This window comes from Larimichthys crocea, chromosome VI (genome assembly GCF_000972845.2).
Source record: "Larimichthys crocea isolate SSNF chromosome VI, L_crocea_2.0, whole genome shotgun sequence".
In the NCBI taxonomy this organism is placed as follows: domain Eukaryota; kingdom Metazoa; phylum Chordata; class Actinopteri; family Sciaenidae; genus Larimichthys; species Larimichthys crocea.
The window spans coordinates 2,966,423-2,983,782 of record NC_040016.1 but is presented as its reverse complement, the minus strand read 5'-3'; the positions used below and the strand labels follow the sequence as shown (position 1 = coordinate 2,983,782).

At 37.9% G+C, this 17,360-nt stretch overlaps 3 protein-coding genes across 3 annotated transcripts; all 3 read left to right on the top strand.

Moving 5' to 3' along the window:
- Nucleotides 1-407: 407 nt before the first annotated feature.
- Nucleotides 408-1,890, top strand: gnrh2 (gonadotropin-releasing hormone 2). The gene is made up of 4 exons (XM_010743322.3): nt 408-696; nt 1,151-1,296; nt 1,411-1,494; nt 1,649-1,890. The coding sequence occupies exons 2-4, from the start codon at nt 1,162-1,164 to the stop codon at nt 1,685-1,687; spliced, it is 258 nt and encodes an 85-aa protein (XP_010741624.3). The 5' UTR covers nt 408-696; nt 1,151-1,161; the 3' UTR covers nt 1,688-1,890.
- A 163-nt stretch (nt 1,891-2,053) lies between these two features.
- zmat1 (zinc finger matrin-type 1) lies at nt 2,054-9,152 on the top strand. The gene is made up of 7 exons (XM_010743320.3): nt 2,054-2,276; nt 4,525-4,631; nt 4,745-4,828; nt 5,220-5,355; nt 5,478-5,771; nt 7,353-7,443; nt 7,632-9,152. Exons 1-7 carry the CDS (start codon nt 2,054-2,056, stop codon nt 8,611-8,613), a joined length of 1,917 nt encoding a protein of 638 aa, XP_010741622.3. The 3' UTR covers nt 8,614-9,152.
- A 2,668-nt stretch (nt 9,153-11,820) lies between these two features.
- Nucleotides 11,821-16,316, top strand: cd8b (cd8 beta). The gene is made up of 7 exons (XM_010743319.3): nt 11,821-12,078; nt 13,399-13,746; nt 14,707-14,796; nt 15,095-15,184; nt 15,396-15,429; nt 15,557-15,608; nt 15,739-16,316. Exons 1-6 carry the CDS (start codon nt 12,027-12,029, stop codon nt 15,564-15,566), a joined length of 624 nt encoding a protein of 207 aa, XP_010741621.2. The 5' UTR covers nt 11,821-12,026; the 3' UTR covers nt 15,567-15,608; nt 15,739-16,316.
- The last annotated feature ends 1,044 nt before the right edge of the window (nt 16,317-17,360 follow it).

The following is a 17,360-nucleotide window of genomic DNA, read 5'->3' as shown; positions in this document are numbered from 1 at the left end:
AAAAACAGGTGCAACAGGAGAGGAAATGAGAACTTGATTGAGTTTTACCTTCAAGCAAAGACCTACTGTTTGATCTGAGAAATATGATTACATACTATTAGTCAAAGATAATTGGTCCAGACTATAGAAGACTAATGTTTAAGTGACCCCTAATTCCACTCTATAGAACATATGCAGCAACGAACACGTTTCATACATTTTCCATTTCATGGTTTCGTAAGTCTGTGTGCTGCAGGAAAAAGTATACATCAAAAATACTAGTTGTTATTAATCTGTTAATGTTGCATGACTTAAATGTGTTATTCAGCCGGTGATGTGGATACAGGTAATGTGAGCAGATGAGCATCCCAGGGGTGTCAGTGCATGTTTGCAAGTGATAATTGGAACTGACCATGTCCTGTGTACCTCTTGTCCACCAGGGACCATTCATTTGATCACTGGGAACAGAGGGACCAAAGGGGTCAGTGATGGGCGGGGCAAGCAGTGAAATGATAATGTAAATGTACTCTAGGAGGAGGAGGGGGCGCTAAGACTCGTACATATATTGAGAAAGAAGACGAGATTGAAAAGAACAGTGGTATACTTGTGATACTTGAGATACATTTAGGAACTGACCAACTGAAGGACAAGCAGAGTGAGCTACCGGCGGGACTACGGGACTCCTGAAGTGATAAAGTTGTAAGAGTTGAAACCAAGGTAAGATGCTTACTTATACCTCTACATAGCTTCACTGTAGTATGTTTTAGGCAAAACAAACCTAAGATTGTTGATGTTTTTAAGCTTAATATTGTTCAGCAGTTTAACATGTGCCTATCACAGCAGGACATCAGGGAAAACCGTGTTTTTAAAAGATAATAAAATGAGGACTCATTTTCAGTTTTTACGACAATAAAATTGGGAAAAAAAATTAAACATAAAAAATAATTTAGTACTAATATTAAAACTCATATCATTATTGTGTCTTAGCCCAAGTGTCTTCATATTATTGCAAAATATTAGAGCTCTTTGTTAATAACTACCTCTACTACCTCTATTTTATATACACTATGGTCTGTTGAGTTTTTATTGGAGGAAGGTATTTTGACAAATCAGATACAAAAGATCAGTCTGTTTTAATCAGAGCTAACTGAGTGTCCACCTTTGCCTTCAGGTGGGAATATCATGTGTGTATCTCGGCTGGTTTTGCTGCTTGGGCTACTTCTATGTGTGGGAGCTCAGCTGTCCAATGCCCAGCACTGGTCCCACGGTTGGTACCCCGGAGGCAAGAGGGAACTGGACTCTTTTGGCACGTCAGAGGTCAGGATCAGTGTGTGTGCGCTCGTATAGTTTTCTCATTCACTGAGCATTTCCTGTTGAGAATGAAGATATTCTCCACCTCTCGTTTTCCAAATCTCACTCTCTGCTTCTCAGATTTCAGAGGAGATTAAGCTGTGTGAGGCGGGAGAATGCAGCTACTTGAGACCCCAGAGGAGGGGTGTTCTGCGAAGTATTCTTGTAAGTGAACTAACAATGGATTGAAGTTGTACATGAAACTCCACATATGTATACACTGTACATAACGACAAAAAAGGTTGTACGCTAGCTGTACATTAAAGGTATTAAGTACAATGTGTCTGGCTCTCATTATATACTGTATCACTCTTCACAGTTGGATGCCTTAGCCAGGGAGCTCCAGAAGAGGAAGTGAGAGCTTTCCATCCTGAACTGCTTTTCTACCTAGTGACCCTCGTCTACAGTGTCCTCGTGTTGATGTGAAACTTTATGTCGATTCTCTGTTTTGTCAGATTTGTCAGTGAATTTGTTTTCACGGCATTACATGGATTTTCCCTGTGGAAAAGAAATGTTGGAAAAATATGATGTCATATAATAAAGTATCTATTTTGATATTAACTTTTCTTTTCATTTTTGGTATTCAAAATTGTAAAATGTCAAGTCAAGAAAAAAAGAAGTATATATGTTGTAGACGTAGCAATAAATAAACACAATTCCTGATGGCTGAATTCCGTTTGGCCGGTGTTGTGAAACCACAGCTGAACGACATTAAAATGTTTTGATGATGATTAACAACACCTCGACGCCAAACGCCATTACCAGCGCGACGTCACTGCGCATGCGCCAAACTAAGCTAGGGAAAAAGATGGACGACAGAAGCGTCTGTGCTCCGCTGCTTGCGGAGTCAGACGCTCAAAATAACACTACTAGTGCCCCTCACGCGGCTTCTCTCACAGATGCTGACACAGTAATAAACACTAAAATAGATAGTACCCAGATTGAAGGTGAGTTTTGTCTAGAACACGCAAATATTCAGTCCTGTCTGCCGAGCCAACGTTAGCGCGTAGCTAACAGGCTAACTAGCTCCGTAGCTTAGCACGCGATGTCAGCTGACGCTCAGTGTCGTGTACCGACCGCCTCGTGAAAGGTTTCGCCCAACAAAACACCCTTTAGACCTAAACTTAGACACTCCTTAACTTAGTTAAACGTTACTTGCTTTACCAGGTCCGGGAGTGGTTGGCCAGTAGCTAGTTGTCCCCAACCCATGCAGCCTTCTGGACATTTAAATTAGCCACATATCTGCTCGAGCTAAAGTGTTTTTGGGGAACGGAGGCCAACAAATAACTTTATTTAATTCTCTCTGGATATAAGATGGTAACTCCGTCCTTACCTAAATCTGTCAAAGCAGCTGACTGCAATTTAAAAGACAGCACACAAGCTGGTGTAAAGTGTGTTTTAGAGAGAGAGTAGTATCAGGCTGTTTAAACTCAAACATTTTAAAAAGGTAATCTGTCCCTCACACCGTGGGCCCGCTCACCAGGAGAATAAACTCAAGATAAGGGTGTGAATAGGAAATATTTTTTCACTGATGCAAACATTGTAGCCATAGTTTGAGATACAGTACCTGCAGTCTGTGTTTTCTTGTTAACTGCTACTGTGATTATCATTTGGTAAGTACAATATTTGAAATGTATCAGCAGACATTTCTCAGAGTGTTTTATATGTTTTACTCAGTTGCAGTCCTTAGTTTTTTCTAAGCTGTGCATATTATTTCATATAGACACAGGAGGGGAAACGCTGCATTTCAGAGCACAGGTGTTTTTTCTTGCGTTACATTGGAGAAGTTGGTTAAATTCAGCCAGCACACTGGCGCTTGACGATACAATAATGGGATTTCTTTTTTGAAAATATTCCATAGTCCTTAATTTCAATGCCGTGTTTTTAAACCTCAGTTTTGCACTTGATATGGTTACTGTTGTCATTTACAGTACTGAATAATATAGTGGTTTATTTGTGTCACTTGAACCTCATAAACATAAATATTGAATTTATATACATGTGTCGTATTTAGAAGAAAAGCCAGAACAAATATTTGTCTCTCAATACATTAATATGTCATTTATTTCAAATGTGATTTTCAAGTTATTTTTATTTTGTCGTCTGATTTTTCCGTCTCCACCAGTCATAAAAGCATTTTCAGCAGTCATGTCCTATGCATGAATTCAATGCAGCGTACCATATCAATCAATACCTCAGTTCCTCCTTGTTGATGTCTGATTGATCGATTTATTGATTATGATGATTTTATCATTAGTCATTTTAATAGAGGGTAATCTATTTAAAAAATGTATCGCACACACTTCACAACCTGCTTCTTTGCTAAGAAAAATAGCCACACTCATCAACAAATCCTTCCTCAAAAAGCTGAGCTGTTCTGAATAATATTCATCCACAGTGATGCTGAGTATTTGTGTTGTAAGTAAAAATGAGCAGGGCATCATATTTGTTATTGACAGTCTCAGAGCTGAGCAGCTGACCTCAAAAGTTGCATGAGTGCAGAGAAAAGAGAGCACGCGTCAGACACTGACCAAACAGAATGAGTTCAGTCAAGCATGAAACCAGGATTTTCTCAAATTGTAGTCATAACTGCTAACTGTTGGTCAGTGTTGAGTGGGAATTATTCAAGTAGCTATTTTTTGCGGCAGTTTAGTCGTTTTTGAAACGTGATGATTGAAGGACATCCTGATTTACTGCTGAATCCTTTTGGTAAATGGTACAGTGTATAAATAATGTCTTTTTTCAACCATGGCCTTTAAGGGTGTATGCATCTTGAATAACTGTGGAATTTAACTATAAATACAAATTTATCAGTTTTCTCTAAAATTAAATTTTTTTACACAGAAGTCTGTTTGTTGCATTTGTGCTGTGCAGTCGTCCTGGCTTATGAAAACAAAATGATTTTGAATATAGCATTTAAGCATAGCAATATAGCAAAGCATTTTGCAGCTCAAAAAATTATTTATTTAGATTAAAAAAGTCTCTAATATTTAGATTTAACCAACCAGTGTGGAGACACAAGTATAGCTCTTGCACAGAGTTTTAGTTATATATTAATCTAACATAACTCTCTCTAACTCTCAAATGCACATATTGTAGTGATTTAAGCACCTTTTATTTATTCACACTTAAATGATCTTTCACATTATTTACTGTGGCTTGATTGTAACGCTGACAGTATATTCTGCCTCACAGGAGACAAGAGTGAAGAGGAGTTACTAAAGGGTCTCCTCGCTGACGACTACTGCCACGTGTGCGAGGCTGTGCTGCTCTTTGAATCTCAGCGGCTCTCCCACTATGAGGTGTGTGCTGCTTTCCAGGAACTAGTCATGGAATTGTAGTACTGTAGTTCACAAGCTCAATTCAACTTTATCTATATATTATAATAAAGTCTCCTGTATCTCTCCCACTGCAGGGAAAGAAACATGCTCAGAAACTCAGGGTGTACCTGCAGGCCAAGAGAACTGAGAAGACTAACAAAGAGTCCACAGCACCCCAGGTTGGAGGTCATTTAGAGATTTAACTCTCTACACATTTAGGTGCCATCTTAACCGGTAACATGGAACAATAGGTGTAAGAGAAGAGTGAACATAAACTATAATGCTGCCAGCATCTGACAGTAAGGTCGTGGCTTTAGTCCCCTCGTGATATCTTCAAAAGAATGTGGATTAGAATGATCATATAAGAAAGAGGTGCACAGAAAAAAGACCTCCTAAGAGCTCATAGAGTGAAGGGATGCAGAGCAAAGACTGCAGCTCCAAGTCACATTGGAGAGAAAATTCAAAAGATGTAATGTGCTAGAACTTTTTATGATGTCAGACATCTTGTTCCTTTTTCATTGTTTTCAGTTTACATATTGTGTCATGGATGCATATATCTGTTTCTTGCAGCGAACCATGACTACTGATAAGGACCATTTCTGTGAGCTGTGTAACATGGTGTTTAGTTCCCCTGTGGTGGCAAGATCACACTATGAAGGCAAAGTGCATACAAAAAATCTTCGTAAACAAGGTCTCCAGCCCCCAGGCAAGTGTGGGTCTATGACGGAAAAGTATTATACTCATCTGAATTTTATTAGTTTGGAAAGTCTGCTTAAGTTCAAAAGGTCAAATGCAAATTATCTTAAATTGAACATGTTATAATTACAGTTACTGACAGGTGCACAGAGGTACATACTTTACCAAGTCTAAGTCGGGATCCTGATCACACTGACCAGGAATCAGCTCCAGAGGGTTGTATCAAACATCTTCTGGACCCAACAGCCAGCACAACTACCCCCAGCACAGAGGTTGATCTGGAGGACCCGAATAAGTACTGCGCCCTGTGTGCCGCTTCCTTCAACAATCCTCAAATGGCTTTGCAGCACTACAATGGACGCAAACACCAGAGGAATCAGACCAGACAGGAGCTGCTCAAAGAGCTTGGAGACAACGTCCAACAAGGTAACACAGGCTCCAGCCGCTCCGCAAACCAGTACAACACAAAGGGCATCAGACCCTGAAGGAACAATATTAAAATTGAACAATTACACATTACGATCTTGAGTGTATTTTAAAAAACAATATTTATGAACATATGCTTGAGAAACATCTGTCCTTTATTAGACATGTCAGTGTCCTTTAATCTATGCAACAAATAAAATCATTAGTAGGTGGCAACAGCATGACAGCTCGATACTAACTGATATGGGTTTTTTGAGACCAGTACAATACTGATTTTAGAGGGGAATAATTCACAGTTTGTTGATGAAGTGAATTTTTTGAGCTGGAATGAAAAAAGATCTTTTCTGTTTTCTATGTGAACCATTTTTGCACTGATATGACCAGTACTCAGAAGGCTGCTTTCTCCAATAAATATTAAACTTAAACTTTTTGTCTAACTAACATGTTAAATAATAAAACAATAAAGCTTATATCGGATAACATATATACTAGGGATGCACCGAAATGAAAATTTTCGTCCGAAACCGAATAAAAATTAAATGGTTGGCTGAATACCGAAACCGAATATGAATATTTTTCACTATTTTTTTTTTACTATTGCATAAATAGCCTAGAATAAATTTGTAGGCATGTTTTTTCAAAGAAAGTAAATGTTTATTTAATATCCTTCAAATATTCCAGTAGAATTTCCAGTTAGTGTAATTATTATTTCATTTATATTGTTAGAAAGCCCATGTTGTTTTAATCACTGTTAATTTGTTCTTGAAAGAAATACTATTTAGTTTTATTATATTTCCGGTGAATTTCCATTTTTCCCACGTTCTTGAACGCATCATAGTCATTCCGACGGTCTATGAACGCACCTCGCATGTGTGAGACGCTGTAGTTTAGAGAGAAGTATATAGCTTCGCTAAAGAGCAGTGTATGATGTATTTCTTGCCTGTGTTTTTATCCTGCATCGTGGGTTTATTGTGTGTGAATGAGAAAAGAATCAGCAACCCTGGCCAGATCACCCCGCACGTTGTTTCATTGCATCAATTGCGTCACGCCACTATTCGGCCACTTCACCGAAAGCCGAAATGCACTTTTGGGCCATTTTCGGTGGCCGAATTTTCGGTGCATCCCTGATATATACCAATACCGATATGTCTGCAATAGGCTAATATCAGCCAGCCGACGTATATATCTAGGTTCTAATACTAACACACAACAATCAAGAAAAAAAAAACTTTTATATCTGAAATGGCAAATCTCTCAGCTGTAAAGATTTCATCCTATCAGAATCAGGTAGGTGCTTTCTAACTTTATGACAGTAAAATAATGTTGACAAGAGAACGTAGGTAACACTGTGGTTATGTTATATAATAACAGTGTTTGTAGTTACACTGAATTTTAACCTTAGGTCTTGTGATGTTAATATTTATTTTCTGTTGTAGACTCTATAACACTGTATAACACATATTTGTAGAGAACACTTGGTAAAATTAAACATTTATTATTTTCATGCTTACAAACCATTATTTGGTCATTTGTGCCATATTTCCGTCCTTTCCCACCTCACCCACTTCCTTTTGTCCACAGCCAACTCCCTGATGTGTCAGATGTGTAGTGTGCAGTTTAACTCTGTGGAGATGTACCAGGCCCACATGCAGGGAAACAAACACCAGATTAGGTAAGATCAAGACTTTTCTGACGAATGCATCATGTCCACAGTCATTGTGTCATCATTTATACACCACTAAAAATGTAATCTCTGCACTGCAACTCCTAGAACTTTGAAAAGAGTAATATTAGAACACATTAACATACATATATACATAAAAATACATAAACATAATGTTGTTTTATGTTCTTGACCAGGGAGAAGAAGGTCATTGACCTGTGCAAGTCACAACAAAAAGTCCACAGCACATTTGCAGATGAACTGTCAGATTACATTCAGGTTCAGAAGGCTCGAGGAATCACCCCCAAGACTGCTCAAATTCTCCATCAGGGAGACGCACAAAAGGAGGATGAAGAAGAAGAAGAAGAAGAAGAAGAGGGCCTATCAAATAAGGGGGATGTCACAGAACTGAACAAACCTATGCACGGTTTCCCTCCCATCTCTAACCCTGCTCATCTCTCTCGTCTTGGTTGTTACAACCCAGTTGATGGGTGGCGTCCTCCGTATCAGGGCACCCCCTGGCCATCCCATGGCTTGGATTACAACTGCCCTCCTCAAATCCTCCCAGGTCCAGGCTCACAACTGTTCACTGGTCGGCCCATAAAGAGAAGGAGGCGCAGAAGGCAGTCCAGCTCCTCCTCATATACTACCTCATCATACTCCTCCTCGTATTCCTCCTCCTATAGCAGTAGCACAAGTGACAGTGATGACAGTGAATACAGGCGCAGAGAAAAGAGGAGGATTAGAAGATCCAAGAGAGAGAGAGATAAAAGGCCAAGAGATGGGCACTCAGAGAAGAGGAGAAAGCAAAGGAGGGAAAGAGATAAGGAGTCAGAAGAGAGGAGAAGAGGGGAATCCAGAGAGTCAGAGGAAGAGAGGAGGAGAAAAAAGCGGAAAAATCATGGCAAGCAGAGAAGGCAGGATAAGAAATCTCGTGAGGACTTTGATGCAGTAGGAGGGGAAAGTGTAATGGACAATTTAATGCCAGAAGATATCATGGACAATAGAAAAGAGACTGAAGTGCATATTCAGGCTGAAATGAAGGTTGACCAGGGGGATGATGGACAGGATGGGCCAGCTAAACACAAATACAAGAAAGAGAAGAAGAAAACAAAAGAGAAAGTAGACACTAGGACAGAAGAGGAGAAACTGTGGGACGACTCCATTCTGGGATGTTAAACTCAAAAGGCCCAGTTCAAGTCTGTCTATTGACCTGCTATTATTTAGTCAAAACATGATGTAATTAGCATGACAAAATCATCTTTATAGCCGTTAATAATGCAGTTTTCACTATCTGCTCTGACAGTCCAAAAGTGTTGTTCTCCATAGGTGTGCTAGCTGGCTAGCCATGCTCAGAGCTCATGCTCAATTTGTGTTTGTAAGGAATGAATGGATTCTTCTTTTGTGTGTTTGAGGGGATTTCTTACACTTATCAACTGTAATAGCTTTATTTTTCACTTAATAATGTCTTTGATTTAATCATGATTAATTTGCACATTGTTATTAATTGTGGGCTGTAACATTTAAAATGTCTTATTTTTTGCTTATCATTTGAATTGATCAAGAAGTCCTCTTGACCTCTTAACACATCAATAGGATAAATTTGTATTTGTGCTTCTGGCAAGGATTTGATAGATTGTAATCCCTTTAGGAGCCTGTGGTTGGCGCTGTTGAGCTTCATTCAGAGCACCAGTAAAGCAAATAAAAGCTAGATGTTAGAAGCTTAGTCATTTAATTTCTTTTGAAGTTCTGTGTGCTTTCACTCAGAGGCTCGTGAGCTGCAAGAAGGCTATTAGAGATGTGGCGAGGTTCAGAGCATGGCGGACATGCTGGATTGATGAAAATAAACGAATGCAGCACATCAAAACTATTTAGAGCAACCAGAGACACAGCCCTAGTCTACAGTGTGTTGATGTATTTGTACATTGAAACACACAAAGTGTTTGTGGTCAGACAGGTGCAAAAGATCAAATGAGGACAGCTCTTTAAAAAAGACGTCAGATTTCATGTTCAGGTGTGTGATAAATTTAACAAAGGCAGTTTTTGTTATTTAAAGGTTACTAAAAAGAGACACGGTAAAGTTATACCCAATAATTCCATCTATCCTGTTCACTCAGGGAGCCACTCAAAACAACATAGCTGTTTGAAATATGTCTTTAAGAGTCTTAAATACTCGGACAGCTTTATGAATTATGACAGGGTAGTTTAGTATCTGTTTAATTCGATTTTTTTTAAAGGTTTTAGGGTTAGGGTTTTCTGGCACTATGAGCAGATGGTCTAATATTTACAAAACTAGTTACTGCTGTAACTGACCCAAAAGACGTTTAATTGCACCGTGTATAGACTAACTTAAGTTTGACCTTTGGTTGGTTGATTGCTGTATATCAGATATTTGATTGCATTAGGATCTTAAGAGGAGAATGGTGCACATTACGTGGCTTGTTGGAACAGGAGAGGTATCACAGAATTCAAGCAAAGCAGTGTTGTAAATGAAAAACATGCATGAAAGAGCTTATTAGTGTGTTTAACTTGTTTGCTTGGATGACAGCTGTTCAAGGTACCAATGTTAACAGTAAAGGAAAAAAACTGTTAATGAGAGAAGTGACTGAACAGTTGATATAGTCCTCTAAAGAATTTCTGTAGCGGTCATAAGATGACATTTATAGTATTTATTTGAAGACATAATATGTCTTGTCTCACTAAATACTAAAGATTTAACAAAACTGGCTGATGAGAGGAGCAGAGAAACTTCTTTGCAGAAAGCTTTTGACTTGAAGCGTCGGAGCAGAGACACCAACAAAGGCGTTATAGCGTGGTGATATGTAAAGAGCCGCTCTGAAGCCCCCTGAGATCTCATGTTTTCAAAGAATCCTGTGGTGTCGTTCCCTGTCTCGCTCGAGTCTTCGACCCCTCGTAGAGCTATAGGATGCCTGCCCACATCCTCTCACTTTAAGACCCCCGCCAGGCCGTTCTACACCCTAACCTTTCATGTACACACAAAACAATCCACAGACAGCTCTGAGATGATTTAAGGGTTCATCAGTTTTAGTTCTAGGGAAAATAAGACGTCTGAACAGTGAGTGTTCATTTTAGAGATAAGCAGGTAGGTGCCCCAAAATGCAATGTAAAATTTAGTCAATGGGACATATTACCTTTTTAATGTGGAGTAAAATACTTCAATTTTGCTTTTTAAGTATGATGTCAATTGCAAGGAAATCTCAAATACCTCCTTGACATTTTCCAATGCAGGATACCTCCACGAGTCATTGCTGCCCATAAATGGCAAAGTCACGCAGAGAGGCTGTTAATCAAGAAAAAATGGAAAGATGTGAAAAAAAGTCACTTTAGGCCTCTGTAAAGGCAACTGACTCACAGTATTCTTAAATAAAGGATTCACTGATAAATAGACAAAGTAGTCAATGCTGAAAATAATTGGTAGTTGCCGCCCTAGTAGGTGAATTCCAAAGCTGGATCTTTGCTGTCTCGTCATACGTCGTGTTTGTAACTGCCGAATGATATTTAACTTACATGGCAATCGGTCCGTCACCCATGATCATCACAGACAGCTACTTTTTATATCACTGCTAATCTTCACTTGTTGTGCAGAGCATCTTCTGTGTTATGAGGACATTTAGAAAGTACGTCTCAAATTATTCTTACGTTTAAAGCATTCATATGACAAAAAAATAAATCAACTGGGGAGGGCAGTTTCTTGAAAATTCATATTAAACAAAACAAAAAAAGTAACTATAGCTCACTATACTAAATATAGTAAAATAATCTGAGAAATGTATTCAGCCTGTTGAAATAATTGAGAATACATTATTTGACCATAAATGCCTCGTTCTCGTGCAGAAATCTCACAGAGTATTCCTGTGGAGCTTTCTTGATGCATGAATAAAATGTGAGTGAATATTTAACAATAACCTACACTGTTATGGATCAGGGTTTATGTTATTGATCTTTGGTCTACAGTATACTTCATATTTAAACTCTACATTGGTATTCTCTTTCCGTGCTTTGCAGTAAAGTATGAAGCTGCTTATGTAGAGCTCCGCTGAGCTCTAGGTCATGCACCTGGGCAGAGACCACAGCACTGCAAACTGCTGCTCTTTTATATGCATAGCATATCTTTTTATGCTTTTTTATAGTCTGACATGTGGTATTATGCCAGTTTACACCACCACGTTTTCAGCTGTTTGTCATGATCCATGTATGTATGTAATGTGTCCTGAACTGCATCAACAACTGACATCTCTGAAATGACACAAACACAATGATTTGTACTTTTTAAGTCAACACAGTTCAGTTTTCCAGTTATGTTTCATGTACATTTCAAATTAAGTTATTTTTCCAGCACTGTGTGTGTGTGTGTGTGTTCGCGTGCGTGCAAGCCCCTTGGCTTGTGTGTCTCCCACTCTGATAGGCCCTGTGTGTGTCACATTGGGGTGTTACCTTGCAGACTCAGAGTGCTGTCAGCTCAGTTCCTCCCATCATTACTGACAGATAACAGGAAAAGAAAAGTATCAGTACTGTCCTACAGCTACCACTCAAAATATACTCGGGCGTACACATACTGGTGACCAGACAAAATGATCCCGCCACTGGCATGGACACTGTTGATAGTATCATTGTTGACATCAGGTAAGACCTCTAAGTTTTAGCCTTCTTAGCCTCTGGTATTCTCGACATCATAACTCAGTCAGGGGCCTGTAGTGATGGATTTGTTGTTGTCTACTTAAACTGAAGCTTGTCTGATTAATTAACTCAACTTGTCTTCAGTCATGAAATACAGTCCTAACCATAGTTTGTGTTGAAAGGCAACATTTGTCTTTAATAAATGTTATTCTATCAGTAATTTAATAGAGGAGACAGATTTTATACAGGCCAACTACAACGCTAGGTTCCTGTGTTAAAACTGTAACGGTCAAACAGCCTTGGAAGGCACTATAATTTTATATCTCAGAAATGTACAATTATATTGGTACAAGGTGTTGTTAGTTACATAATTACGTCCATAGAACATGTACTATCTGGATTAAAGGTACAGTGGTGATAATTCATGAGCGTTTGTGTTGTGCGCTAGCTCTATATCAATGTCAATGTCATATTGACATTTATTTTATGATTTTTTTTGTTATATTGTACCTCTATCAAGGCTTTCAGATTAATTGTATTTCTACTGTATTGCACAACTCATTGGATAAAGATTAAATCAATTTGGTGTATCTCGAACGTCATGCAATTTGTGCATTTACATACAGAAAGTGAGCCTTAACGTTCCTACACTGAGACCCTTTGAATTTTCATTTATCTATACATATTACGTAAGACTAGTGATTGCAACAGGTATATGCTGGCATACCTGACTTAAAAACACACAAAATAGACATTGGAGCTGATTCTAAAATTAGATAAAATAGTTCTTCCAAGAAGGCACCTCTTAAACATTGCATAAATGCTACATCAGTGCCACATAGCAATTTCAAAATGTCACCTTCACAGAGTTTGAAACATGTACAAGAAGTTTCTTCATAGTTTGGCTTCATTTCCATTCTTGCAATACTTTTGGTGATAGTTGTCGTGTTTCTTTACTAAATTGCCAGTTATGTACTTTACACTGCCTTGTTGCAAGCATGTTCAACAAAATAGTTAGGTTAGTTATCTCTTTTCATGTAGAGTAGGTCTAGACTGTATTCATGCTTTATAATATTATTTACAGAGACCCCAAAATTGCTTTTACTTTAAAATAATTTAAGTATAAGAGACTGCACGTGTACAGTGGTTTAATGCTGTTCCTCAAGCACCATGTTATCTAGAGACACCAAAACAAGACTGAGTAATCCTTTTTAGTAGTTATGGGTGTTTTACTTTGTTTTATTGTTTTAGAGTACATACTGAGACTGTTCCGTAGTAGTTTATGTCTGTTGAAATCTCAAAATGTCCCTCTATTTCCACTCCTAGGTTCGAGCGAGATACTGCAACAAGAAACCATCAAGGTTCTTTATCCTAAAATCAGCAGCACAGAGAATATTGATTGTGAATGCAACATGTCCTTTGAGTCTGTCCACTGGTTTCGCAGTATTTCCAAGTACAGCAAAATTCAGTACATTGGCAAGTGCAACAACGCTGATCGTGATTTCTATGGGACTGATGTGGACAAAGCACGGTACAAAATAAGCAGGAAGAGTAATTCGTTTTCGCTACGAATCCACAATGTGACAGAGGAGGACACAGGGATTTATTCTTGTGTTCTTAAGGGCAAAAAAACCATGGAAGTATGGAAGTCTGGGATTCTTCTTCAGCCAGGAGGTTTGTATGCTGAAATCTGTTTACGCCTGTTAAATATCAAGCGGCAATGAGAGCTTCAGTACATCTGTTAGAATTCAGGTTGCGGATGGAGGAGTAAATGATTGAAGAATTTTGATTCCTGAACTAAATCAAAATTTTTGCATCCCAATCCGGTGTATTATGACAACACTAACGCAACATATTAAAATGTACTTGTACAAGGAAGACTGTGATTAATTATATGCCCCTACATTCCATGCAACTTCAGAGTCTAGTTTGAGTTCTTACAGGGCTCTTATATCCTCCTCTCTTCTCTTCTGTTTTCTTTCACAGTATAACTCTTTGCTTACATACAAAGTAAAAGTGATAACAGTTTAATATGTGACTACTTGCTCACTACTCTTTATATTTATCATTTTTACAAAGTTATTAGTCCTGACTCCCAAATTTCTGCTATTCTTATTGTTTATAAGTGTAACTTACATGGGTGCGGCAGTCTAATATGATCATATAGAGTTAGTGGACGCTTTCTGTAGCACTCAGTACAGTTGCTATTGTTATTCTGTTGAAAGATGTATGCATGTACCAGATAAACATAATAAATATTATATAGTTTCAATGTAAGTCAATGTAGAGGTCTATAAAAAAGTAATCATGCATTAAAAGACTGTTACTTAGTTACAATAGGTAAACTTATTGTACTGTATAGATAACTACGCTGAGTTTATTCATCGCATGCTAAAGAAAAACTGTAGATTGCCCTAGTGGCACTGTACTCAAGTCATATGCAGATAAACAACATACATACATGTATTTTTAGAGAGAATGTTTTATGAATTGTTTTATGATGGAATGTGAGTTTTATGAGGAAAATTGAGACAGGTCAAAAAATGCTGGGTGGTACTTTAATCTCTCCTTAAAACAGTCTTGTTTCACTGCTCTTAAATTTTCACTTTTCTTTATTTGATCTTTATCTTACAGTGCCCCCTCCAACCTTACCTCCTAAGATTCAAAAACCCAAACCACCAACCAAGCCACGCTGTACCTGCCCTAAGAAGAATCCTTCACAAGGTAAGTTAATAAGGAAAAAGAGTACTTCTATGCATGTCTGTGACAGTACGTATTTTGTCTGATGTTCTGCTGCTTGCAAATGTTACTCTATGTGTGCCTCATAATGTATAAGAACTTTCATCTGTAAATAAATGTTTTGTAACCGGTATAAATCTTGTGCGTTGTACCAGTTTGAGATGGTGCAAATGCAATAGAAGTTATGCTTTGTACAGACCATCCAATAATTAATTAGATTTATTTATTACCTAAATACATTTCGATTAAACCATGTAACGTATATACTGTGTGTTTGTTCCAGATGGCTGCGACTCCCTGATTCTGTGGCCATTGGTCGGACTTATGGCGGCCCTGACTCTAGCTCTCGTCTGCACACTGTACTACTTCAGCCGTGAGTAGTCTTCAAGTTTAATGCGCTTAATGATGTGGAGTCAGGCAGGGAAAGTGCACCTTTTGCAGAGATTTGTACCAAGTGATGCAGCAAATAATGTTACCAAATGGTTCTCAAACTATTCACACATCTTTGTTTGAGTAAACAGAATATTTTATTGTACCATATCTCGTAAGTGTCTCCTTTTGTTGAAACATGTACTTGCTTACAGGGCTACCCAAAAAATGTCGACATCACTTTGTGAAGTAAGTAGATTATACTATACCATAACTAATATTAGATACTATAAATGGGGGAAAATGTTCTTAATGTTAACTTTGCTTTTGCAACCAAATGTACTGTAATTCACTGACAGTTTGTTTTTCTTTTAAGGAAGCGGTAGATGACCTAAAGCACTTCGTATACAGCTCATGTCTAACTCAAAGTATGTAATTTTCCATATTTGTATATTAAACATTAATTCAATGTGTACTTTAAGTAAAAGTGCCACAATATGTGCTCAAATCAAAGGTTATGGTTATACCGTATGATAACACTTGCTTTTGTGATTGCAGTGACTGAAGTATTTCACTTGTTCCAACATCCAGTGGACCATGAGAGACATGCTTCACCCTGAAGACCTGTTCTGCTAACAACATGTCATGTTTATTTACAGTGAAATGTGCACTCAGTTTTCAGCAGCAGCAAACATGTAACATATTGTGATATATTGACTGGCTTTTGACAGCTCCAGAGCTCCGCCATCTGTGCTGTACAAGCGCTTTAACTTTAACTCCAGAATAGTTTTGATTTCTCAATAATCAATATGCAGACGACAACATTTATTTCGTTTTTTTTTTTTTTTCAATTCAGAAAGTTTGTGATCTGTAGCTTTGGATTTTAGATTATTATTAAACCAGGACAAAACAGGGCAGTATTTTTTTTTCTCATAGCCAAAACTAATCTGTTTGTTAACATACAAAATGCATATGAAATCCAGTATTTTCCCATTTTCTTTTTGCTCTCTTCTGTATTTATTTGTACCTTTGTGTCTTCATTTCAAAGACATACCTATTTTGAAGACAACAGCACTGTCAAGTAGATTTTCATGCTTTGATAATTCTGTTAAATCAATAAAATTGTATATTTTGAATCATTTGAAGTGGCGTGTTTTCTTTTTATAGGTGATAAGAGTTATTAAAGGCATCTATAAACACATTTTCTAATTATTTCTTATTATTTCCTTATCTTATTATTAACGATTCAGTTATCCAAAGATTAGCAATGCTAAGGGTTTGACAGTTGCTCAAGGGCACTTTTGGAACAGCAGGAATAATAGGGCTATAACTGAGCAGCCAATGTATGTACATAATGTATGTGTCTTCCATGACAGACTAGTGCATACTAAGACATCCTATGTTGTACATTAAACGATTTCTGTGCATGGAAGAAATGAGGTTTGGAAGTGGGTGTTGTACATCCATTGTCAATATTGTGTTTGGCGGAAGTTGTGTAGGTGAGTGATGGGTTTGGTTTCTTGCTTTACCTTTGATGCGTAAACTTGCATCACATTCAGTTTCTGTTGAACTGCCTCCAGTATGTACCAACAAGCTTTACTGTTATAAACTTAAATTACAGGCTACAAAGTCTCTCTCTTTCTCTCTCTCTCTCTCACACACACACACACACACAAACAAGAGTAACACACATGCACACCTGTGCAATTGAGTTTAAAGAAATGCCTGAGCTGGTGGTTGTTCGGGTCTCAGGGAGTGTGCGCGACCCTTTCCTGTGTGCTGGAGAGAGAGAGAGAGCAGTGTTCACTGAGATGCTATCGCTTTGCTTTGAGCTCTTCATCTAGTCTCTGAAACAAAAAGACCACAAAAATACCACAGACCGAAAACCACAAGCGCTGACATAGACGCAGAGAGAAACAGAGAAAGAGACAGAAAGAACGTTACAGTTTTGAAATGAGAATACAGTAAGAAAAAAAAAACTTTAATGAAAACTGAAAAAAGGGCAGCTTCCTGTTTGAGTGTGTTTTATTGTATATTCTATAATACAGTTAATTCACCAAATGCATTTAAATACAGTGAATGACTATTACTACGTATTATAAATATATACAGTACATGTATGTGTGCATGTGTGTGTTTGTATGTGTGGGTGGGGTAGGGTGTTTATTAATTTATAAATC

Excerpts from the sequence above, each read along its gene's own strand:
- cd8b (XM_010743319.3), top strand. The coding sequence starts at position 12,027 with ATGATCCCGCCACTGGCATGGACACTGTTGATAGTATCATTGTTGACA. Across the intron at positions 12,079-13,398 it reads AGTATCATTGTTGACATCAG|GTTCGAGCGAGATACTGCAA; the intron begins GTAAGACCTCTA and ends TTCCACTCCTAG. Across the intron at positions 14,797-15,094 it reads TAAGAAGAATCCTTCACAAG|ATGGCTGCGACTCCCTGATT; the intron begins GTAAGTTAATAA and ends TGTTTGTTCCAG.
- zmat1 (XM_010743320.3), top strand. The coding sequence starts at position 2,054 with ATGATGATTAACAACACCTCGACGCCAAACGCCATTACCAGCGCGACG. Across the intron at positions 4,829-5,219 it reads AAGAGTCCACAGCACCCCAG|CGAACCATGACTACTGATAA; the intron begins GTTGGAGGTCAT and ends TGTTTCTTGCAG. Across the intron at positions 5,772-7,352 it reads TGGAGACAACGTCCAACAAG|CCAACTCCCTGATGTGTCAG; the intron begins GTAACACAGGCT and ends TTTTGTCCACAG.
- gnrh2 (XM_010743322.3), top strand. The coding sequence starts at position 1,162 with ATGTGTGTATCTCGGCTGGTTTTGCTGCTTGGGCTACTTCTATGTGTG. Across the intron at positions 1,297-1,410 it reads ACTCTTTTGGCACGTCAGAG|ATTTCAGAGGAGATTAAGCT; the intron begins GTCAGGATCAGT and ends TCTGCTTCTCAG. Across the intron at positions 1,495-1,648 it reads GTGTTCTGCGAAGTATTCTT|TTGGATGCCTTAGCCAGGGA; the intron begins GTAAGTGAACTA and ends CACTCTTCACAG.